The sequence below is a fragment of the Neltuma alba genome, unplaced genomic scaffold (assembly GCF_004799145.2).
Source record: "Neltuma alba isolate B1F8T4 unplaced genomic scaffold, ASM479914v2 tig00006337_pilon, whole genome shotgun sequence".
In the NCBI taxonomy this organism is placed as follows: Eukaryota; Viridiplantae; Streptophyta; class Magnoliopsida; order Fabales; family Fabaceae; genus Neltuma; species Neltuma alba.
Genome location: NW_021634434.1, coordinates 16502 through 42173, shown reverse-complemented (window position 1 = coordinate 42173; position 25672 = coordinate 16502). Strand labels below are relative to the sequence as shown.

The window sequence follows — 25672 nt, the reverse complement described above, 5'->3', positions numbered from 1 at the left end:
TTCATATTTAAAAAATATAGAGCGCTAGCATTATCGGAAATTCCGAATGGCATGAGAATTGAGAAGGGCGATAAGAAGGAACCCTACTTGCTTCTGAACAAAGAAACACGACATCATTCATTCAACTTTTAATAATTGATAGCATCTCCACGACGAAGTTGCGGTGCCTTCATTATTTTATTTCGCATAAGCACAATAAAAAATTATTAATATTAATAAACAATAATACATCAACACGTATATATTTCATGTGTATGGATTTGGATGTGTTGTTGTTATTTATTTTATTTCCGTTAAAAATAATAACTCACGAGGTTTATGTTTGATTTCATTTGTTTAAATTGTATATATGATGATGATTCTTAGTATCTTGGTATTTTTTATCTCAACAGATGAGGCACAGATAAAAATAATTTTTTAAAGATTTTTTGAAAAAAAATAAATATATAAATGGTGGGGGTTTCATGATTTTTTAGTTATTTTCTCATTATGTGGTCTCATACATTTTTAAATTGTGCATGATATATTAATTTGTGAACTGAGACAGCTCTGTCATCTCATTATTCAATATTTTCTTTTTAGGGGTTAGATGCTAAACATTTTTGAAGGGATTCTAATATTCTTAATGATGTTGACTTCGTGTGCTAATTAGTTAAAGGTACATGATCAATCATGAGCATGCATATAATATTAATCTCCTTTCATGATAAACTATATATACGATCTTGAATTTTTTTCCCTAATAATAGCTAGTTCTTTAGATCTATCCATCAAGTATTGTGGGTGAGGTCCCACTCTCTTAAATTTTCATATGCAACTTTTTAATTTTTTAAAATTTTTCAACAATAAAGTGCCCTTGAAATAATCAGATGATTATAGTTTTATACCTTTTTTTTATATATATAACGTTGCATGTATTTTTTGTATACACACAACTTTTAGTCCTAAATATAAAATTTAATTTTTAACACAAATTAGGAATTGAAGTGATATGTGTGTGTGTATTAGAAGCAACAAAAGGGTTGGATATCTTAAGATTTTGATTTATTGGAAACAAAGGAGCAACAAAAGGGTTGTATGGTACTATGTCACTCTCTTAAATCATCCTTTTATCACAACACACCATCTAGGAAAATAATTTAGCTGTGACATGGTCCATTAAAAATCATTACATATTTTTTTAATAATGCACTTTGATTTTTAGATGATTAAATTTATTATGTGTATTAAAGTAAAGTGATGACTCGAATTCTGTTTATTGTTCATAATTATATAATTATATGTAAATTTGATATGGTGCAAAATAAGTAAATGAACTCAAGGAAAAAAAAAAGGTTAAACTGGGTTACAAATTTGACTTTATGTTTGAGTAAAATTTACTATTTTCAGTTTTTAATATAAAAGCTTGTTTGACATTAAATTTAGTCTTAAATATAATATTCTAATCTACTTTGTCTTTTATATTTATTTATTTATTTTAACTTAGTCATTATAATAGTTACATATGTTAGAGGTTTCATTAAATAATAGTTTTAAGCTTCTAGCTAATACGCATTATTAGTAATGATAATTTAAGAAGGACAAGACCTATTTATTACAATTAATTAGATTAACTAATTCTTTAATGTATTCAAATTAGTTAACCATCAGCTTTTATATTAAGAATTGGAGATAATATTAATTAATAAACGTAAGATTCCTTCTATTGGCACTGATATGTTTGTCATCGTGTTGGAATACTTCGAATGGGTCGATTCCACTTTGTAAATTATCTTAATTTATTATTTATAATGCCTCTCTCACTGTCATTGATACTCTTTTTTTTGAAAAAAAATTTAATAACGTCCGTACAGTGAAAAATGGGGTTACAACTAGATCTTGTCGTTTAATTCCATTATTTATTTATTATTATTATTATTATTATTAGTATCCTAATTATAATGATTGCATCGGATTAAGTATTATCCACCAATCATGACCTTACATAACATTCCGAAAATTATCGTTGTCTGTAGTTCTCAATCTTTTTCATATGGGTTCACGTTTCTTTCTTTCTTTTTTTTTTTTTTATGGAAATGGGTTCACGTTTCTGACAATTCAATAATGTGAATCTTCCTTATATATTATTTTGAGATATCCATAAATTACACAGCCTGCCTAAAACATCTTTATTCAATCCTGAAGATTTTCTGGCGAACAAGAAAATCCTGAAGATTAAACTCTTATTATTTTTAAAAAACTATTCATTAGTTAAATTTGATTTCAACGATATAGATCATATATGTAATTCTTTTGTCTTAAAAAAAAAAACTAAATTCTACTGAACCTTTCGAACTTTATGTCATATGTAAATAAACTCTTTAAAAGTTTTATATTCATGCAGATAATTTTAAACTATGAAATTTACACCTTTTTTTAATGCATGTAAACACTTTAAATTTGATGCTATATGTAGATAAGTCATAAAATTTTAAATATTTACAGAAAATTTTTAGATCTCTTATGAAGATGTATTGTAAATTTTTAAAAATTAAAAGAATTATTTACATATGACATAAAATTTGAGTGCTTTGTATAATTTACCCATAAAAATATCTAGTAAAAAGTGTTTCTTTCCGGCTTATAGGCTTTGCTTAGTGGAAGTTAAAAAAAGAAAGAAAGATACTGTTTCACAGAACTACTTAGTTAATGATCCAATTATAGTTAGTTAAGCCATAATCAGCATTTATTTTTTGTTAGATAATCTTATCTATTTGATATTGACCCTTGAGTATGTTCAAAGTTTCAGACACAAAAGAAAAGGAAATAAAGTATGTTCAAGATTTGCTTATTCAGGATAAACGTCGGGGTCACATAATTAGTCCTATGGAAATATAATTATGATTATTCTTCTGATTATGATTAATCCAAGTGCACTTTAACTTAAAATTACTTCTTTAAAGATTTCAATTAAACCAAAATTTTAAAATTTTCATTCAAGTATGACTAATAGTTTTCAGCCTACCAGGCAGATCAAAATATTAAGGAAAAAAAAATCAAATTAAGGGTGACGGAACAGAAATAAAAACACTCATAGGATTTTTTTTTTTTTTTTGGGCTCAAGGCAAATATAGAGGCACTTACATTGATGTCCGTGAAACATACTTACGATCAAGTCGTTATCAGATCATATAAGAATACCTATGCTTTAACAAAAATAAAATAAAATTGTTATCAGATCATGAAAATAAGGATTTCTGATACATTTTAAAGCTGTTATTTATGTTAATTAAAGTCATAGTTTATTAACATTGGTAAAAGGTAACTGATTAAAAAATTTATTGACCAAAAGTCCAGAATTTGTTTTCGTGCATAAAAAATACTGATACCCTAAAGGATTCAATATATTATTTAAGTCATTCTGGGTACTAAAGTTTCTAAACAGAAGTTTTTTTTTACCAATATGTTTACCCGCATCAAATAAAAAAAGCACAAAATGCTAGTGGCATTTTTTTTTTAAATAATGTCCCATTTATTTAAACTCACACATAAAAATTTTGGAGAGCTTGAGTAGCTTTCAAGAAGGTGTTTTTTTTTTTTTTTTCTAATCCTTTAAAAACTGAATGAATGATTATTATTTAACTAATAAACTAAAACTCTAACATTTAAATAATTACCTTATCGAAAAAAGGAAATTAAAGAATTGAATTCAGTGCATTATTCTAGAGATTAGATTTTTTTTTTCCTTTTTGGGATTCACAAGTATGGTTTAAGGAAGGAAGAAATCTCAAATATTTTTGATATTTTCTTTTGGATCTCACAAAATGAAAGGAAGGAGATTTTCAATGCACAACTAAGCTTTGCTTGTTCGCGAGGCAAAAGGACCACTTGGGATTGATCATGACTTCAAATAGATCCAATTAACATCAAAATCTCTGATTAAGCTAATCAAAATCTTTGTTGAAGCGTGTAAAGAAAGAAAAGTCACTGCGTGATTGGGTTAAACGGAAGAGATTAGTTTTTCACAACGTGACAAATCAAAATTCGAAATCTCATTAGAAAACATATCCACAATAAGTGTCTCAACAATATCTCAAATATGATTGTTTTTAATAAGAGGATAATCAAATCTAATAAAATGAAGGGAAAAAAAAACAAAGAAAAGTCTCTGCTTAAAGTAAAAGAAAGACGAAGGCATCAACTATGACAGGATTGGCCTCTTTTGGGTTAAACTAATTGCTCTGGGATTGAACCAGTCATGAAGATCACATGCATGGCTTTTGCATATTCTTTATGTTTGCACAGTAATAAAAGGGACGCTCACTTCAATAATTTTAATTTGACCGCTTCATCTAAATCTATATATCATAATAAATCAAAATCCATGGCAAGCCGAGCCATTTACAAATCCTGAACGGCTCTGCTCTATTTTTACTGTTCTATGAACAGTAATAGCTCTATGAACAGTGGCAGCTCGTATGTGGCTTTGTTTCTTTTTTTTTGAGCGGGAAGTCCTCAGTTTTAAATTTTGAAATTCCTTTTTCATCATCCCTTCTCTCTGTATCTGTCTTTCTTCTTTTTGAAGTTTGGTTTTCTTCTCATATGCTCCTCTCTGCTTCCAACGCTTTTTCTATCACTCTTCATCTCCCTCTGCCTCATTGCACTCGTCGTTGCCATAGGAAACCTCATCAATCTAACTTAGACGAAGGAAACAGAGTACTCTAATATTCTCTGTATTAGTACCCAGCTTGGAAATGAGGCGATTGACATGGCTTATTACCAAAAGGTTTGTATCTGATAACTCCCTTCTTCTGGTTTTTTTCCCTCAGTTTTCGTTTTGATTTATTTTCCAGGCACATTCTCCCTTCTCCTTTGTTTCTATCACTCTCATCTATAAATTTTAATTTCTTCTATTCTTAACGCTCTAGATTTTTGTTGAAATCAACAACGGGGATGGGCAACAAGGAGCATGAACACAGGCAGGTGAAGGGGATTTAGAGGGAGAAATCTAGGTGCTGGAATCCAAAATCGAGGTAGTGGTAATAAACTTTCAGTCCAAAATACATAGCTGAGTGTTGAGTTGGAGATGGAAGGTTTGCAGCCACAGGTATGCGGATCTCTAAGGCGGGGTAAGATACGCTAATCTTATATATTTAAAGCATTTGTTGCATCACAGACAATCTGCACACAAATTTGTTTTTTCTTCGCAATTGGAATTTATAGATTGCCACAATTTATGGGTTTTTCATTTTACAGTTTCATGTCCATTTTCATTGTTTATATGGCTCTCTAAACACAAGCCAATCAAGTATGGTGGTTCAGAGTTTTAAAAATGAATTTATGTTAACGGAGTCATGTCTTTCTCCTTTTAAAAATGGTAAAATCCATATTTTATCTGATTACGCATTATGGTTGTTCATTATCTTATTTGTATATTTGTTTGTTTACTTTTTACTTATTTAAGTGAGTCACAGCTTGAGATTGCTGTGAAAAGCATACCTTTATCCAGAATGCATGCAGCACCTAATTTATCCATTCCGAAGTTACAAAATAATTGTAATATGTGCTTGATTTATGTGGCTTTTTTTTTGTAACGTTTTATTTTATAATTATTTCTGGGAAACTGATTGATACATTAAATCATCAGTTCCTTGAGTGATGGTGCTGTTTCTTTTATTGTTGCTATTCTATGCTTTGCAATTATGTTACACACTTTAATGAATTATCCATTTAATTGTCATATATGCAGTTACTGGTGTTTGTTGTTTTTGTCCCTGTTATTGCTGCTGTGCTACGTTTTTTTTAATATGGCTTGGTTTTTGTAATTTATTTATGCTATGGATAGGTTTTAGGATGAAGGATAATAATAAAAGGGAAAAGAGTAATCTTGCGTGTATGGTCATGTGTTCCAAGACTTTTTTCCCGAGAAGATCTGTTAATAGATATATGCCATCCTATTGTGTGGTGATAACAAAGCGGGGTGTTGGTCATTACCCTTGGTGCGATTGAAGATCTGATAGTATTCAATGATGTCAAAAGTTGGATTATGGATCCGATATTTTTAATCAATGTTCTCTTTGAAATGCAGCATCAAGCAGACATGTGAATTAAATTCTCCCAATGTTTGCTCTTTGCATTTAAATTTATGAAATATAAGTCTATGAATTCGTTTGCTAATAAATTATAGCATTTTGAAATAGGTGGAGTAGTTGTCGTATAAGAATTATGCATATCATAAAGGCGTGGTAGTCCTCAGTTTATGGGAAGTTCATGCACCTGGAGGATGCAGGAATTTGTTTGGAGTTGAATTTAGAATTTTTATTATTATTTAGCCTAATTTAACCATTGTAGTGGATTTTTTTTCCTTCTAAAATCTACCCAATAAATAATGGGTAAATTCATTATATGTTAAATTCATGTATTTTTTGTTTAATAATTATTTTATGTAGAAGTTGATCCAGTACGAAAGAAATGGTCATCTATATTTTTGTGGTAAGTCTATTGGTTTTCTTATTTATATGACATATAATTCTGTTATTGTTCAGATCCTTATTTTATAGACTTACACTTCAAGAAAGTTGGTTGAAGGTTCTTGAAAGAGAATCAACTTTGGGAACACAAGTTATGATATTTTCAAAGGTAGAAAATCGGTATGGACTTATCTTGTAGTATTTGCTTGGTCGCGAAAATCTTCTGGGATGTGTTGCAGGTCAAGGTGTATGGTTTGTAACTTTTTGTGGTAGCTCTTTTAGGTTTCTTATTAAAATGTCTTACAATACTAATGTTGTCCATATCCTTATTTTATGGGCTTACTTATTTAGTAAGTGGATTGGCTGAAATTTCCTGGAAAAACATCCATAATTAATTTTGGTGGTGAATGGGTCTGATGCTGTACAAGAGGAGGTCTTATTGATCTTCATAGCAAAGGAAAGAGGACGAAAAAGAACAATGAAGATATGAGAATGAAAGAGATTATGTAGTAATAAACTAAAGAAAAATGGTGATTGACTTGAGGAAAGAATGGGAGAAGAATAATACCTGACTAGTGTGGAGACAATAGTAGAAAAGAGTGAATAGGAAAAAGGTTTTATAGGAGAGAGCTTAGGGTTTGTTTATAAGAATATAATAATTTTTTTACTCTAAATAATATAATAGTAACAGTAAATATGTTTTTTTTAATGACTAATGATCACAGTGAGCAACTTGCGTCAAAGTTTGTTGAAGGTGGTGTGTACCAAATTTTTGCTTTTAATGTTCATGTTGGTGGTCTTGGTCTGCATGATAGATATATGTTTCATTGCTTCAACTAAGGTTGTGAAGAGAATAGATGAGTTTCCTTGTTATTCATTTAACTTGAAAAATGTTTTTGAAATTTATGGTGGAATATTTGAAGAATTTTTTTTTTAATGACAAGATTTTGTCACGATTTTTGATTTGTGAATGGTTGAAGCCTTGAAAGCGAATCTGATTTCTAAAAAAGTTTTGGGTGATGCAGATATTTATGGACTTTTGAAACATTAGAGTTTTGTTAGTCCTATAAAGCTTATTGGAATATATAGGAAGGAATTGGAGGTTTGCGTCAAAAGGATGGTATTGTGGTTTTGATCTTGTAAACTTAATGTGTTATCCCATTTTAATTTACATACTGATGCTTTCATCTTTTTGCGGTGATGGAAATTAAATTTTGTCAGTCAACCAAAGGAGCTGAGTATTAAGCTTTATGATGAGTGTGCTGTCGTTACTCTTGCCAAGATAAAAGCCAGGGGGTGAGAGCTGGGGATTTTCTAATTACACAATATGTTGTTGGCATGGTTTATAAGAATCATGGTATGACAATTTTCCCTTCATTTGTTAAATAAGTCACAAGTTCATGTTTGTAATTTCTATTAATAGCAAGATTCAATATTTATTGGATGGAGCGAGATATTTTATCATACTTATAGTTGTTATATGCAACTGAATCTGTGCTTAGCTCATTTTGGGGTGCCACAAGGGTGTTATTTGATGATGATCTTAAGTTGCTGCTGTACTTGCGCACCACGACTACTGCCGCATGTATGTACCTCCATAATATTTTTCTTATTTTGTTTTTCTGTGGCATTTGGATCCCCCTCTATTCAAATCATTGAGTAATGTTCTGCAAAGTTCATGACAATGTAACTAGCCGCATATGTTTTAAAAGAGTTGCTCTAATCTCATTTTGATATGATGTCCCCACATTGAGTGATGTTTAATGGACGATAGCAGTCATTGATTGATATTCTTGTGGCCCGTGCATTGCACGGGGGATTTTGCTAGTTATTCATATGTCAATATAGAATATATACTTTAGGAATGAGCGTCCCTCAACCATGTGCACTCCCGCAAAGTTATTCAAATTGCTCTTACAAAGCTATCATCCGATCACCAGAGAGTGGTTGTTGATTTGACTGTCCGTGTGAATCTTCCTCAGGGAAAAGAGAAGCTAATATTAAAAATAAAAAGCAAACTTTCAATTATAACGATTGTTTTCCCCCCAAAAAAAAAATCTCAAACCACATGCTTTGAACTCGATATTAAATGATAGACAATGAAAACGTCATGCGTGACTGATATATTTACTGAATTTTTATTATTGATTTTTGTTCGACGATTTCTTATGCAAGGCATATATTGAAGAGTAATGTGAAAATTGGACGCATAATGGATTATTAAATTATTGGAAAGAGAAGATGAAAGCTCCGTTGGTTATTTACAACTTCCGATCACGTCTAATCGGATAAATTTCTTATTTCTTATATCATTCATTTATTTTTACTTTTTCATGTTCTTGTTATAAAAGATTTCCTATATATATGCATATATTTTATGATATAGCATGCTTTACGTAGAGAATTAATCTTTTACCTGGTATTCCTAATTAATTATAAAACTTCCCAACTAATTAACTAAATTTCTCCAACTACTAATGTTTATCGAGAATTATTTTGAGATTTTATGAGACAAATTAATTTTAACATTCTTAACTTGCAGTTAAGCGGAGCTTACTATGAAGACCGTTTGGACCATCCTAAACAGAAGCATGAAACACGCAGAAGCCGTTGGCCATTCAAAGTGAAGCTGTGGGGCGGTCACCCAGATCAACACTCCATTCAAGAGCAGGACTTCGAGTGCAACCCTGGAAAATAGCATTATTTCCAGAAGATAAGCCTGAAGAACATTATGCCCATCGGTAATATAGGACTGTTTGACAGCAAATGACAATAAAACACCCCCAAAAAAAAAATTAAAATATATCCAGTATCCCGAAATATTTTTTTAGGTGCATCCAGTATTCTAAAGTATTTTATAATGCGTTCAGCATATTGAAATTTTTTTTTTTAGATGCGTCCAGCACCGTAAAGTGTTTTTTTGGTGCATCCAGCATCTCAGTATTTTTTTTAGATGCGTAGAGCACCCAAAAATATTTTTTGGTGCATCCAGCATCAAGACAAAAAAAAAAATTTCAGAGTGCTGGACGCTTCTAAAAAATACTTTGAGGTACTGGATATACCTGAAAATACTTTAGGGTGCTGAATGTGCCCGAAAAAATATTTCGGGATGTTGGATGCACCTTAACCAAAAAAAAAAAAAGGCAATATATCTGCATCCCTCCCACCTAATAATAGAAGTGGAGAAGTAGAAAAGAAACTGATGAAGCACATGCGGAAGCAACAGTTTAATCTCTCATGAGAGAGGTTCACTGATTTCAAGCAATTCATTTCTGAGGCCTGTGTAAACAACAGAATCCGTTTCATGAGGTTTCAACTTAATAAGAGCTGAAGGCACCAGATCCTCGTCCTCTAGTGTTACGGCTTTCTCCCCTGCTCTGGCTAAATGAGGGATTACCCGTCGTTGAACAAGTACAGGATGCATTAGGTCATATTCCAAACTTGGTTCTTTCAATGCGGAGCTGGCGAACTGTTTCACCATCATGTGAAACAAAACTTAGGCCGAGTTAGAGATCCAGAAAAGCTAATAAAAATAGTCGTTTTTCAGATTTCAACCAAAGCAAAGACTTGATAGTTTTATCACCAAACAAAATAAGACAGTTGCTTTTTGGGCGTAGCAGAGAATACGCAAAGCATGATATACTATATAGACATCATCAAGGAACCCAAAAAAGCAAAAATAATAAAAATAAAACAACAAAAATAATAAAGCCTGGCTAATTAAAGTGGGATGGTTTCTTGTGGCAAGGAGGGATGAGCTTTGGGCAAGAGTGATCACAAGCAAAAGTAAACGAGGGGATCATGTAATTTCATTGGTTATGAAGAGGGGATCCTCTTGAAATCTCTGACGCGGGGTATGCAATCCTTGGGAAAATGTGTTGAATTGCATTGGCTGGAATATGGGCAAGGGTAATAATGTGAATTCTGAACTGTTTCTTTGGGTTCTGAGCATCAAGAAGCTTCAGGGATTAATCGTCCAACCTGTCAGCGAGGATCAAATATGCCAGTATGTGCACTTGCTAAAAATGTGCGGTGGGACAAGGACCAGCTTAATAAATTGCTACTTTGTAATATAATTGCCAATGTCCCCAACCCAAAATCCTCATAAGGATGAGATGTCATTGTGTGGAAGCCATCTAAAGAGAATGTGTTTTCTGTTAAATCAGCTTATAAACTTCAGTAACCCCCCATACAGAACAGTGTGCGATTCAATTGGAATATTGTTTGGAAATTTTCAACTCCACAAAAGCTACCTTCTCTAATTATGCTCATATGCATGGAGGTGTGATGACAAATGATCATAGGCAAAGATGTGGCTTTGCTAAGTCAAATCTTCCCATGGTGAGAGATTGTAGTATGAGTACAAGGTTTTGGCACGTGTCAGTGGATATTAGTTTCTGGAATTCCTTTTTTGCAGATAGGGAAGAATGGATTAATCTAAACAAGAGGAAAAATGGGAAAAGACAGATTTACAAATTGTAAAGTGTTTTTTGGTTTTGGGATTGGGATCCAGAAGAGGGCAAGGTGACCTGCAATACTGACGGGTCCAGCTCAAATGAAGGGATGGGGTGTGGTCGTAAAGGAGTCTCTAAAGGTGGCAGAGGTAAATGGTACGAAGTGAGCAGCATCAGAAGAGTAATTTTGTTTCTTATCGAAAACAGAGTAGGAAACATATAAAGCCAGTGTTCACAATGTAATCGCAACGATTAAGCATCCAATCAGGGGGAAATTAAATTAAAAATATTTTCTAGACTAATTCTAAATAATAGGGAATTAAATAGTTGAAATATTAATGCTAAAGCAGCAACTGATAGGCGCATATTGGGCAGTCATCTAAGCAACAAAAAAGGTTTTGTTAGAAACCTCGGAGAATGAGGAGTCCTGTCTGTGGAGATGTGCGGTGTGCTCCCTAGGTGGATTGGAGATGGCGTAGGATTTGGGATTCAAAATGATAAGAACGAAATCTATTTCCGCTTGAGCATCAGACCTGCTCATGGAAGGGTGCTCAAGGTTGCCTCACTTGTTTGAGTTAAATTCAGAAGATAAATAATTTTGTGAGCCATGATTAGGTGGTTCAGTTTAATCATGTCTTCAGGGAAGGGAAAAGGTTAGGTGGCCATGCTCACGATCACGAGGCTGGACCGGTTATTTTAGATGAGCCACTGACTGCCATAGGACGATACTAGATGGGATTGCCTTGGACCAGGGCTGTTGAAGTGTAAGGCATTAACGCCTCCCACGAATTGTGAAAAAAAAAAAGCATTATGTATGGAGAGGTAACTGATAACATGAAAATTATAATAGCCAGTAATGATCATTAACAGCAATCAAGTTACACTTCGAACCAGAGAAATTCCTCGTTATTTCAATACAGAAAGCTTCTTGTCAGACAAATAAGTGACAGCAGAAGTATTGGAGATAATCAGTTGAAAACCAGATGTCATGCTAACTTATTCCAACAGGGCTAAAACAAGATGGACGAACAAAACTTTATGTTCAAAATCGGTTCTCTAGAATAAAGTATCATAAGTACGTGCTAGAAGTTAGAACAAACCTCATATAAAGCAGTTGTTGGTTCCCATGGATTAAATACACCTTGAAGCACTACTCCATCTGGAAACTGGATCCGAATCATAGCTTTTCTGTATTTCCTCCTAGCAGCTTTTGCTTGCTTTTCTTTTAGTGACTTGGGGATTAAAAGCTGAGACTCCGCAATTTTTTTCCTCCTTAGTTCAGCTTCTCTTTTCACCTCGTCAATTGAAAGGTTATAGAAAGAATCTGGTAGCTCAATCTTTGCCGCAATGCTTTCTGGTACAGCAAAGAAGACCTTTACCTGAAGAAAATCGTTTTTTCCCCAAAACATGATTAGATATATTCAACCTGAACACAGCGGGTTATCTTCTGTTATAAATTATAGAGGGCTCAAGTGACAAACTAATAAATTTTTTTTTTGCAACAGACCAACTAAGAATAAAGAAATGACAAAAGCACGTTTGAGTGATGCAAAATATAATTGCAACAGTAACCAGAAAAGGTCACTGCCGCATACTATTTATGCAGAATGGCAACAAGATTGGATGATGGATCATGATTTAGATTTTGGGAGGTTATCAGGATAGAAGATGATGTTTCCTTCATGAAGGCTTTTCCTCACCTTTATAATCTCTCTTCTTTCTAAAATGCATCGATTCAGAGGCTTTTTATTCTACTCGATTAGATAGGGGAAAATGGACTCTTGGCTCTTCCAGCATTTATCCTCTTGATTTTTTCTTTCAATATTTAACTCCCTCCAAATTGGATTCAGTTTTGATTAGATAAACCAATTTGGAATTCTAAAGCTCTCTCTAAGGTCAGCAAATTTGCATTTAGAAAGTGAATCTTGTTGTACTGATCAGCGGCCATGGCAGAAGGAGGGGAAATAATATCTGAGTGACATTTTCTTGCATCTTCACCTCAGGTGGTAGATAATTTATTAGATCCCAACAATTTTCCTTTACCTATCAAGCCGCCAATTAGATCATGAATCCCCAAAAGAAAGAAGGAAAAAAAATTCTTCCACCCGGGCAAAACTCGCAATATGAATACTTACAGAAAACCTTTAAAACCAAACAATTGAATTTCAAAAATATTATCTATATGATTTATACCTCTCTGTCCACCTTTTTCGGTTCTGCCTCTTCATCCATCTCAGCACATGTTTCAGATGCCAAATTGTCTCTCTTTGCAGGTTCTTGTAGTACTGTTGATTCCAATAATACTATTGCCTCCTTCATCAATTTCATTTGATCTTCTATAGGAACTTCCATCACTGCCCATCTCTCCCCATCCTCCTCCTTTAGCTCAAATCCTACATAGTTCAGCAGCTCAACTCCTCCTGCAACCTCACTAACAGCCTCTTTTATCTTTGGATTAGTCAGCCTAATTTTCCTATACTTCGCGTTATCTGGTTCCTTCACAATATTCCTCAACAGTTTGAGGACAACTTCAACTGAACCCTCAGATGGCTTCCCTGACATATACATGCTGATGCAAGCCTCCAATTCAGTTCTTGACTGAACTCCATTGTCAGGTAATTGTGAGACACCATTTCCGTCATCAGGCTCAACTGGGTTACCTTGACAGGTATCCACATGTATAGACACCTCTTCCTCGGACCTAAACGATAGCCCACATATGGGACATTCATACACATCCAAAGAACAGCCATTTTTAGATCTCTTCCCCGTAGTTATCAATGAATCGTAAGGGTCAAACCCGTCCGCCGGTTTGCGATCAGGATTTGACTTACTCGAGCCTTCCTTCCTATTCGACTCCGAATCGATCGTTTTCTGGGGTAACGGTCGAGAGTTCGCCGATGCAGAGCCTGGTTTTGGACCCGAATTCTGAGGAGGACGGAGAAGAATAGAACTACTGGATGGAGAAGATGAAGATGGAGATAAGGACGATCCTAGAACTCTTCCTTGACCCTTGAATTTACCGGAGGGTGATGGAGAGACTTTCTTCATGAAAGTCTTAAATTTATCCTTCATGTCGCCCATGTCCACAGACGCTTCAATGATCAGCGAAAAGCGATACAGAATCCCAAGAAGCCAAAAGGAAAAAGGATTGATAAAATTATGAAGATTCTATTGAATAAACCCGGAAGAGAAAAGCTTGATATTTATTTTCGGAGATATTGAAGAGGAAATGAAATGAAAGGAGAAGTAAGGAGGCCGAAGACCTTGAAAAGTCAGGAAGAGAATTTTGCATTCTTGGCCAGTACTAGCAAGCAAGAAACCCTGAAACTCGCCGTTAGCTAGCGCTACTGTTTAGACACAGTTCACAGAGAAATAGTCTCGCGCGGTTACGCGCAAGGGGGATTAACTAATAAATCCCGCCACCTCTTCCGTATAGTTAAAATCTAATTTAAATAGTTTAGATATAAAAATCTTAACTAATAATTTTTTTAATAAAAGTTATTGGTTAATACGACTATAGTTAAAAGAGTATCGTCTCAGGATGGCCAAAAAATTCGTCTTAGATTTTCACCTATTAAAATAAAAATTATTTAACAACATAAAAATAAAATACTACCTTCAGTCCTAATTATAAGAGCTAGTTGACTAATTTGAGGAGATTACGGAAAGAAAATTAGTTATTTGTAATAACTGTATGTTGTTTTTTCTAAAATTTCCTTGCTAAGCAAGTATATTGATTAAAATTATCATTGTTACAAGGACTACCTTGAAAAAAATGCATAAATATAAGACATAAAATGGATTGAAGTCTTATATTTAGGATTAAACTAAAAGTTAAATAAAGTCTTATATTAAGATCCGGAGATAGTAATATTTTATTTTTTTGTGTATGACTCCTTGGAGAAATTCTTGCATACACCCAGCGTACCATCTCATTTGTGCACTGGCCAGTAACATTTTGACAGCTCAAGGAATCTCTATCCTATTTGTCCGCCAACGTGACACCTTCCCTGTTTATTATTTAAATTTTTTTAGTAATATGTGTTTTTTTATTGTCTCTTTCTTCTGTCCTCTCTCCCATCTGCAATTTTAAAAAAAAAAAAATTCACTCTCCCTCCCTTGTTTGCCGCCGCTCCTCCCATCTCTCTTCCGCCACCACGCCACCCTCTCTTTCGTCTTTCCCTTTCGGCCTTCCCTCATCCCCTCCATCTCTCATATATGATCTTGTCGCGGTAAGAGGCCCTGTGGAGGTTCTGATAAATCACTCTTCATGTGTTTGTGGGTTTCGCTGCTCATGTCTTTTCTCCCCTCCCCTCCATCTCTCTCTCCCATATGGTGTCTGATTTGTTCGGAAAATATGAAAAAGAAAGAGAAGTTTCCGGCCTGTGAGAAATCAGTATCTTGTTCTATACCTCCTCTGGCATCCACATGCTAGTCACCGACTACTAGCTCACCAAGCTTAGACATTAGCGTCGTCACTTTTCAGAGGCGTTGAGGCAGCGGCCACGATCGGCGCACACTCTGATCCCTCCGTGGAGCGCCACATTTTTCAGCTGGCATCGGCAGTTTAGGCCACTCTCCTGTACTCCGATGGAGGTGGGTCTCATGATATCCACTTGCTTGAGAGAGGGAGAAGGGAGAAATGGCGGTACTTGAGAGAGGGAAGAGAGATGGGAGGAGTGGGGCACTGAGACGGAGAGAGCCAGAGAGGGAAAATGAAAGTTTTTGAAAAAAATTTTGCAGACAGGAGAGAGAAGGAGAAAAAGCAAATAAAGGAGCACGTATGTCAAAAAACAATAATTAAAATAATAGAGGGAGAGGAGTGACATGCGGACTGACAAGTAGGATAAATATTCATCAAGCTGTCAAAATATGACTGGCCAGTGCACAAATGAGGTGGTACGCTGGGTGTATGCAAGAATTTCTCGACTCCTTGTCCTTTCTTTTTCCCGTTCCCCATCGACATCACCTACTATTCTCTTTTCTCCTTTTATTTTCCCCTTTTTCCTTCTGAAACACCATGGACTTGACAGGATCGATTTTCATAAAGGACTGTGACGTCGCAAAATTGACAAACTCAACTTTATTTATCATATGAACTAATTTTTTTTATAAATAAAGAACTAGTGTAGTTGTTAATTCTAATGGTCTCTTGTGAATCTTTCCGGTCAACCTATTCCTGGATCGAATGCCTTTTCAGTCTTCCTTGCTAAAAGACCATCATTAACCACTGATCCTAATTTTTTTCCCGCTGAAAGTGGGATATAGTTGGGGTGTTTATAATGTTCGTCCGCCTGATGCGCCTGCCCGAGCCCGAGGAAAAAACAGCCCAGCCCGGCTTTAAAAATTGAAGCAAAAAAAAAAAAAGTTTTGGGTAAGGCAGATCACGGGCAGGGTCAGGCTGTGGGTAGGGTGCCCTTCCTTGCCTATTTAGCCCTACTCAAGATATATTATTATTTTTTTAATATTAATTTTGGTCTTCCCCTAAATCCACTCGTGAGTCAACCAGCCTTAGTGTCATTGTGCCAAGCAGCAGCCGCAACCCCTTCTCACGAAGTCCCCTCCCACTCTCAGTGTCTCCGTCTCACTGTCTCGGTCTTGCCTGTCTCCGTGTCTCAGTCTCCCTTTCTCAATCTCCCTCTTCAGTTCTTCCCTTTCAGTCTCTTAGTCTCGCCATCTCGGTCTCCCTCTCCCAATCTCCCTCTTCGACTCTTCCCTTTCAGTCTCGTCGTCTCGGTCTCCCTCTCCCAATCTCCCTCTCAGTTTGGTCTCCCTCTTCGGCTCTTCCCTCTCAATCTCAGAGTCTACTTCTCACTCTCCCTCTGTCTCTCAGTCTCGGTCGGTCACACCTCATCGAAAGCAATGACTGCTGACCAGCTCCACTTCATCTTCCTCCACCGACCAGCGAAGCAGCTACCACCAAAGCAACAACCATCGACTAGCGAAGCAGCTCACAACAAGGCAGAAGGCAGCCTCCAACTCTGTTAGTTAGTCTCTCTGACCCATTTTCTATCCGTGTTTCATAGTTAGAATTATTTTGTACACGTATGAGTATGACTATATGAGAACGAATGGGTTTTTGATTTGGTTGGAAGCTTTGAATTTCAACAGAGCAATGACCACCCCTCTCCAGGTCATAAGTGGTTAGAATCTATGAGACAAAGAATCTCAACAGATCCTCAAACTGAGTTAGATAGATATCTAGCAACAAACTCAAGAGATGGGATCCCTTCTGTAGCTGGGTTTGACATACTATTATGGTGGAAAGTTAATTCATAAAAATATAAAATTCTCCCTCACATGGCAAGAGATGTATTAGCTATGCCAGTTTCTACAGTTGCTTCTGAGTCTACCTTTAGCACTGAAAGATATGTGGTTGATCATTATAGGAGTTCTTTGTCTCCCAAAATGACAGAAGCACTAACTTGTACCCAAAACTGGCTACAACCTGGGCAATCAATGTTTGAATTTGTTGACAAGCTTCGTGAATTCGATAATTTTGATGAGTCAGAAAATGTCCTTCAACTTTCTAGTAATCTCCCCCCCCCCAAAACCTCAATAATTCATTCACACACACACACACACATTACTTCATAATTTGGTATGTAATTATTCTTTGATTTTTTTTTCCTAGGTGCTACTACATCTGGAGGGGAGATTGGTGATTGAAGGGTCATTTTATAAGCATGATTGGCCAAGTTGGTAATGTGCATCTATTCATTCTCTAAAATTTAGAAGTACATTTCTTTTTAATTGTTTTGTTTCTAATATGTTAAAGTTATAGTTATTTTTATTTGTATTTTTCGGGTGTTCCATCTTTTTGTGGAAATTGTGGAGAGTGATGCCATTTGAACTTCAAAGTTTCAATTATAATATTGAGATCGTCTTGCTTCAAATGGATTATTGATGTTATTTAATTGGATAATTGTTAAGATATGTTTTGGATGATTTCACTTGTTTTGGATTATTTCTGGATGATTTTAATGTGTTAAAATGTAGAATTATAAAATTTAATTTTTAGGTATGGATAGAATTTTTTTTCCCATGACATGAGGGCAGGGCATCACTCTTTGGGCAACGAAACCCACCCTGCCCATGCCCTGTCCAAAATGATTAGGGCTTTTATGGATAGGGTTGGGTATCGAGTTGCAATTTGCATCACTCTTCAGGCAGGGCATCGGGTAGGGGCCCTGCCCTGCCTTGCCCTACCCAGCTATGCCCATATGCACCCTAGAATATAGAGCTTTCCAAGAAACCCCACTGCTATTGCCACTCTATTAGAAAATATATTTGATAAAATAGCATGCTTTATTATAAAACGAAGCAATTTCTTCACCAGAAAATAGATGGAGAGGCCTTTAATTCATCAGCAATATTATCCTTGCCACTCACGAGGCCCGTTGCTAATTCGACGGAATTATCATCGAAGATGTTTGTTCAAAGTATCCTCCCCTCATCAGTCCCAAAAAAAAAAAAAAAAGGAAGAAAGTATCCTTCCCTCTTTTCTCACCCGACGCAACTTTGATGTGATGGCTAATTGTTACAATTACCTTTCACTTATTTCTCCACAATAAATATTTTCTCGTTGAGGGGAATAAATAATCATGATCCATGGCAATCTCTTTAGCCCAAAAAAACAAAATTGTTGCGATTTTTACATATAAACTTAGTTGAAGAGTTGTATTTAGTTTTAAATATTAAACTATAATTCATTTTATCTCATAAACTTATCATTTTATATTTTAAAAAGCTAATACATATTTTTTACCAATAATTAATTTAATTGGTTTTTTAATCTACTGAAACCAGTTAAATAAATGGTAGTAGCTTATGCTGAGCAAAGAAATCAAACTATGCTTGAGTCGGGAAATCATTCAAACACAATATTGATCAATATTCAACTTAATACAGCATAAACAGCATAAAATCGAAGTTGAAAGCAGAATCATGCAAGGACCAAAGTCAGGGAGCCAAGTTAACCTGATACCACAAGAATCCAATGAAATAACGTAAACCCAACTGAAAAGGTAATACTCCACTGAAAATAAGATTGGTTTCACCTTCGCCACTAAAAATAATACTCTCCCAACACCTCGAATAAAGGTTGGTTTCAATAAGATGATACCTGTATTTGGTAAGAAAAACCGCAAGAATCCCAACACCCTTCAAAAACTGGGAAACATTGCTTAATCAAATCCCATTCATTCTCGAATAACTCTTTATTAATGCCGCACAAAAAACTAAATTGCAATCCCGAGGTCACTTAGCTCAATGACATCCACCAAGACTATAAGAACTGCGAACTAGTGGACAACACCTTCCAGCAATCTTCTCAAATCTGATGCCTGAATTGTTCTGAGCTATGATTATGATATTGAGAATTTTTCTTCCCAAAAAAAAAAAATCTCAACCAAAAGAATGCCATCCAAAGTAAAAAAGAAAGAACTTTCTTGATCCTTCTCACCACTTCCCACCGAACCAGAGAAGCCAGACTCAAGAGCCGGATTAGAAATCTACTAACTTCTTCAGCGTGTACTCACCAAACAAGAAAAACATATATTTTGGCTTCGGAGAAAAAGATATAACAAATTTCTGTCTACCAATATATTCTTTATGCTGTAAATAAACTCAACTACACAACTCCTTACCCTTCGAAGCCCACATAAGTGATTAAGGTGAAATTAGACATTAGATTGTTAGTGTGCAACCAAAATGCTTTTCTGGTTGAACCAGAAAGACTACGATCAATTCTTCACTTCGCGCGCGCGCGCGCGCCTGTGTTCATCAAACGACCCAAAATTCAGGAATAAGCTTAAGAATATCATAGTAACTCACAGCAGTACGGTACAATCGGAGGATGCAGTTCAGATCAACATCTACACAAGACAACTGGCAAGGCAGTTGTCTTAACAGAAATAGTATCATATAACTTGGCAAGGCTTATTCTTGTACTCCTTTAGACGCATGTGTACGTTTAAATCTAAGTATAGCTGAATGCGAAGGCACGATGAACTTACATATCCACTGGACAAAGACAGAGGAGACAAATTCTTCAGCAAGCATTTGTTTTTCCTTAAGGCTGAGTTTTTCGCATGCATTACAATTAAACGGACCGCGACTAAGATAGAATGTATGCCGGTAAATCCACATTTTGAGACGAATAAGCTGTATCAACGATCCATTGATGCGAATCAACAGAGAAAGCCCTTATAAAGTTTCAAACAGATCGTAGTAACCAAGATAATCAACCAAAAAGAGAATGTTGGACAAGCAAAACTACCATCAGTACAACAGTAGTTAAAATTTGAAAATTAATGAAAAAGAACACACGCATTGAAAGAAATGGTGTCCATTATAACACAAGAAAAGAGAGTCATATACTCCAAACTCCGATTGACTCGCTAAGTGCCAATCATGAGAGGACTCAATCCCGATTCTTCAAGCGCTCCATCCGCTGATTCAACTGCTCAATCTTAACAACGAGATTGGTGACGGAGTAGAGGAGCCAATAGAAGACCAAAGCGGCGGCAATGAGGAGGGCATTGCGCTGGCTTTTCATGATGGACTTCTGGTGTCGGAGGGACTCCGTTGGGGTGCAGGAGTCAGCCTCGCAACTAGGACCAGTCTCGTACTTCCAGTAGATATCCATGAGCAAGAAGACGCAAAACGGGACGACGGAGAGGAAGGGCTTGAGCAAATTTCGGGTAACAGCGATCAAGCCTTTGCGGAGACCGTCGAGGCCAGGAACGGTGAGGAGGAGCACCATAATGGCCTCGGCGGCGGCGGCGTATCCAAGCACAACCCATTCGAGCGCCATGGGAACACTAATGTTTGGTCTGTGCAGCAGATCTGCGATGCGATCACGGTTCCCGGTGGGAAAGACGGACGCTTTTGTTTCTTTATTTCGTTCTGGAGAAGGGCAATGCCGCTTTTCTTAGGAGACAAGTTGTTCTCCGGGGTCAGAAAAGCGAAACGACACGTGGCGCTACACGTGGGAGACTCAAATTTCATGTGTTGCCTTTCCTTAGCCGTGTGGTGCTCACATGAATTTTAAGCTTTTTCATTTGACCAAAAAACTTACCAAGCTTCTCCTTGGCAAAAAAAAAAAAAAAACAGTTAAGCTATGCCCAAGTTTCGTCATTAGTAAAATTATTAATATTAGTTTCCTATAATAATTTGACTAATTAAAAGGACCTACAAATTATTTATACATCTCATGTATTTAATCTTAAAATAATGAATTCTTAGAACTTACCCCTTCCCCAACAATAATTTTTAATTTGAGATGGTTCGTTATCAATTTGAACGTATTAAAAATGTATGAGTATATAATTTAAAATTCACTTAGAATTCCGAGGTCCAAAAAATCACGTATAATTTATTATCTTGCCTTTTTCGAAATCGGGTTTTCTCATAATTAATAAGGAAATGTTTCGTGTGTTATATAAAATAATATTATTTTCGGATATTTTAAAAGTGATATTCATACGTTTAAACTTGTCAGTGTTATGAAATTAATCAACAATAAAAGTAGACCGGAGAAGAGAAGTAAACAAGAAAATGAGAGAATGATATTGTATTCCTTCACTTGCTTCACTTGCACTACAACACAAATGACATGTCCTATTTATAGGCACAGTCTTATACATATGTTACTATTGTCCTTAAATGACAAATAGTGGATAATCAATCCCATAAATGTGAATGGAGTTGAGTTACAAGAGTGAATGAACAGTGGAGGAGTAATAGATGGTAGAGGTAGCGGAAGTTACTTGGAGAAGATGAAGAGAAAGGGGTAAATGGACATCCACATAATATTCATAACACTCCCCCTTGGATGTCCATTATAGCCTTGTTAAAAAACTTCAACTAGGAAAAACCCTGTGGGATAAAAACCTAGTAGAAGAAAAAAAGTACACATTCACTGATACACTATTTGATACTGCCTCATTAAAAACTTTGTTAGGAAAACCCAGTAAGAAAAAATCATAAACAAGGAAAAAATAGTACAACGTGTATTAACTCCCCCTCTTGATAACATCAATTGATATCCCTGAGACTGTGACATCCGATATCATGAACAAACTTTTCAAATATTATAATAGGAAGTGACTTGGTGAACAAATCTGCTAGATTTTTATTTGAACGAATTTGCTGGATATATATTTCACCATCTTTTGGATATTACGAGATAAATACTCCATTTGGAATTACCAGCATGTGAATCAGAAAAGAATCTAGAATTCTATTCTAATGTCTTTGGTTAAGAATTATATCTTACCAGTAAGTTAACAGCAAATGATATGTGACGTCATACATGACTGATAAGATATGATATGGTACTTCTGGACCTATAATTTGATACTTCTGGATCAAGTAGTTCTTCATCATCTTCTTAAAATATATAAGGTTCTTTATTCACCTCCACAAATCTCACAACCATCAAAGTATATAATGGATGTGATTTATCCATATAAAAGCACTTTAAGGCCTTTTTTTGTATCAATTATTTGATACAAAAAATCTTCATTTCTCAAGTATTCAATTTGCAATTTGAGGCAAAACTTTGTTTTTCCCAAGTCCTTCATTTCAAATTCTTTCTTTAAGCAATCCATAGCTTTTGTAAGCTCTTTAGGAGTTCCAATAATATTTATGTCATCAACATAAACAATTATAGCAAACTCATTTTCAGATCTTTTCATAAAAATACATGGGCAAATTAGATTATTTTTATATCATTTCTTCAACTAATATTTATTTAGTCGGTTATATCACATACGTCTTGATCGCTTCAATTCTTATAGAACTTATTTAGCTTAATTAAGTATTGTTCTCAAGAACTTGAATTGTATGCTTCTGGCAAGTGAAATCCTTCAGGAAATTTCATATATTTTGATTCAAAACTATAAAATGGATCATACATACTGAAATGTGTTTAATCTTCATAATATTTTATTTACTGAAAGATTTTCTTATATATGCTCCTGGCATATTTAGAATCATTCAAAGATTATCATGTAATTTTTACTATTTAATGATCTTTATCCATGGGTTATCTAATAGGCAAATTTCATAATGCCAAACTATTCAAATATGTAAAATTATATCCACCACCAAGTAGTATGTCTCATCATAATTATTTGTGAAAATCTTTATTTTCATATAAACGACCATATATTCTATAGAAACTTTATATGTGTTGGGACTACAAGCCTATTTTCACATATCGAAATAATATTTTCATCACATCTTTTTCCTTTTTCTTTTCTTCTTGACCAAATTTATATCTACTTTGTATGATAAATCTATGTGTAAAATTCTCTTTTTATCACGTGATATTCTTATGAAAATCATTGTCGACAACTTTACCTTTTCGGTTCCATTTCTTTTTTTGTGACATAACTTGTTGAGATTTCTTTTTTTTCTTTTCGGGTACCTGAACCTCTTCTGGAGTTTTACAATTAGTTATGTCTTAACACTCTTCTAGAATACATGCCTCCTCAATATAACTTCTAAGTTATATGCTCCTCTTTATTCAAGATATTTATATTGGAACCGATTAACCTCTCATGCTTCTGGCATGTCTGAATATTCAAAATAATTAGAGCATTTTCAACTAGAATAAGAGATTTAAAAATTTTCATTCAGGTCAGTAAAATATTTTGTAGCATTTAATGAATGCAATTTTGATGAACTTCTGGTTCATACTGATATATATGAGGATCTGTATTTGATAGTAATGATGCATTCCATGCATTCTCTTTTCCAGCTACTCAATTTCTCCCCCTCATATTAGAAAGATTTTGTCGAATAACAGTCAACTAATTATGCAATATAAGTGTCCTAAATCCATTTGTTTCTTTTAGGAATATTGTTTTGTTCCATTTAGAGATAAACAAGAAGAAGAAGGTTCTTACCCAACATATGTCTCAACTTTCTTTTGATATCCATCTATGTGCATTGTGGTGGATTGGTAGGAATAAATATTGCACATTTCAAATTTTAAATGGAAAATACCTGGCTCCTGACCAAAAGCCAATTTTACTGGGAGAATTTTGTTGCCTTGATGTCTATAAGTGCTGCACTCTATTAAATCAAATATGCCAACACTAAAATGAAAAAATTTGTTCTCATAAATATTGATCAAGCTATTCACGGAGGCATTAATAAATGATTTTGCTAGATCAATTTGTTAAGTAAGCTTTTCAACATTTAAAACCTGATATATATAAATTCACTAGTATCTTTAAAATCAAGTTTTGAGAATCACATAGTCTGGAAATATTTATCTAAATAATCTTGCAAACTTCAGGTTGCAAATTAATATTAATCACACATCTTACCATTTTATATAGATGCATCTATTAAATATTGAATACTTGTATGGCTTATGTGCTTCTAAATGGGCCCATGTATATTTCCAGAAATATAGTGATCCATTCGAAAACAAAACATAACTAGTGATATTTTATAATCAATTTTTTTTGAGAACAAGCAGCACATATGAATTCTTAAAAATGTTGGCTATTCGGAAGAATCTTCTGGTTCTTCAATGGATATCAATACATAATCTTCAATAACTTGTCGTATCATATAGTTTAAGATAATCAAACAAGTCATGCCAATAATAAATCTAATTATATCAGTAAACTTCTGGTTTACTGTACCATGTTTCGTTACCAATAATAAACTTTTCAATATAATATATGATTGATGATATCTATTTATGAAATTGATATGAAAAATATATCCAATATCAACTCATACATGTATTCTAACAGTTTTCTCCTTCAAGATTGAGTCATTCAAACATGATTCCTTTATTCATATATTTCATAAACAACTGCTAGTATATAATAGGTTAAAGTCAATAACCTATCTTTTGCTTGGAAGCCCAAGTACTTCCTAATTCATATATAGTTACAAACTTTGATCCAATTATACTATAACATTTACACTCTTTGGAGAACCAAAGCTGTGATATAGATCTATGGGTCATATTTTTCACTATCAATACTTTGTCTGCTCATAAAGAAAAATCAGTATTAGTTCTTCTGGAACTATATTAATACTATTACATCTAGTTCTTCAGGAACTATATAATTTAAGATGAATATGAAAGACAACTTTATTTCAATATATCATTAACATAATAACAAATAATTATGAGTATCACAGATTTAACTTGCAATACACATAGAGAACACACAAAAATGATGAAGAACATTTAAAAATGAACTTTCAAAAATAAAAAATAAAGTACAAATAATACTTAACGTTCAAAACTTCTCAATATTGATCAAGGTACTATAGACATTTAAAATGTTCAAAACTAATATTAAATCAGATCACATAAATAAGATATAAATAAACAAATTATAACTAGTAACTTTTGGGTCTAGTTGATCTATTTAATTTTATATCACACACTTATCAATATTACAATATCAAATTCTTATAACAATTGTTTTTCACAAATCACAATAAATTTAAAGACTGATAAAAATTAAACACTCTACATATAGCCTTATAGGGATATACTTATATGTTTTCTATTTTTATATATACTTTGGGCATCTGTCTTTTTTCACAACTTATTGTTTTTAGGCATTAGAATTAGCTTTGATATTTTCATAATATCACATGGTCTTTTTTTGATCCCACAACTATTTTTTTCTTAACATTTGCTTTTCAATGAATTGATACATATTTGTCTATATTACTTCTGGTCATATTATAACAGTTGTTCATAATTTTATCATATTG

At 34.2% G+C, this 25672-nt stretch overlaps 2 protein-coding genes across 2 annotated transcripts in view; both read right to left on the bottom strand.

Moving 5' to 3' along the window:
* Positions 1 to 9667: 9667 nt before the first annotated feature.
* The window catches only part of LOC114750158 (plant UBX domain-containing protein 2), a 30706-nt gene continuing 14701 nt past the window's right edge, over positions 9668 to 25672 (bottom strand). The window contains exons 4-7 of the mRNA XM_028938707.1: positions 23106 to 23111; positions 13097 to 14002; positions 12004 to 12282; positions 9668 to 9918 (exon numbers count right to left, since the gene is read on the bottom strand). Coding sequence (XP_028794540.1) covers positions 9685 to 9918; positions 12004 to 12282; positions 13097 to 13987 — 1404 coding nt within the window. The 5' untranslated portion in view covers positions 13988 to 14002; positions 23106 to 23111 and the 3' untranslated portion in view covers positions 9668 to 9684. The remainder of the gene's footprint in view (positions 9919 to 12003; positions 12283 to 13096; positions 14003 to 23105; positions 23112 to 25672) is intronic.
* Positions 20331 to 20758, bottom strand: LOC114750160 (uncharacterized). Its single transcript, XM_028938709.1, has one exon. The coding sequence runs from the start codon at positions 20721 to 20723 to the stop codon at positions 20331 to 20333; it is 393 nt and encodes a 130-aa protein (XP_028794542.1). The 5' UTR covers positions 20724 to 20758.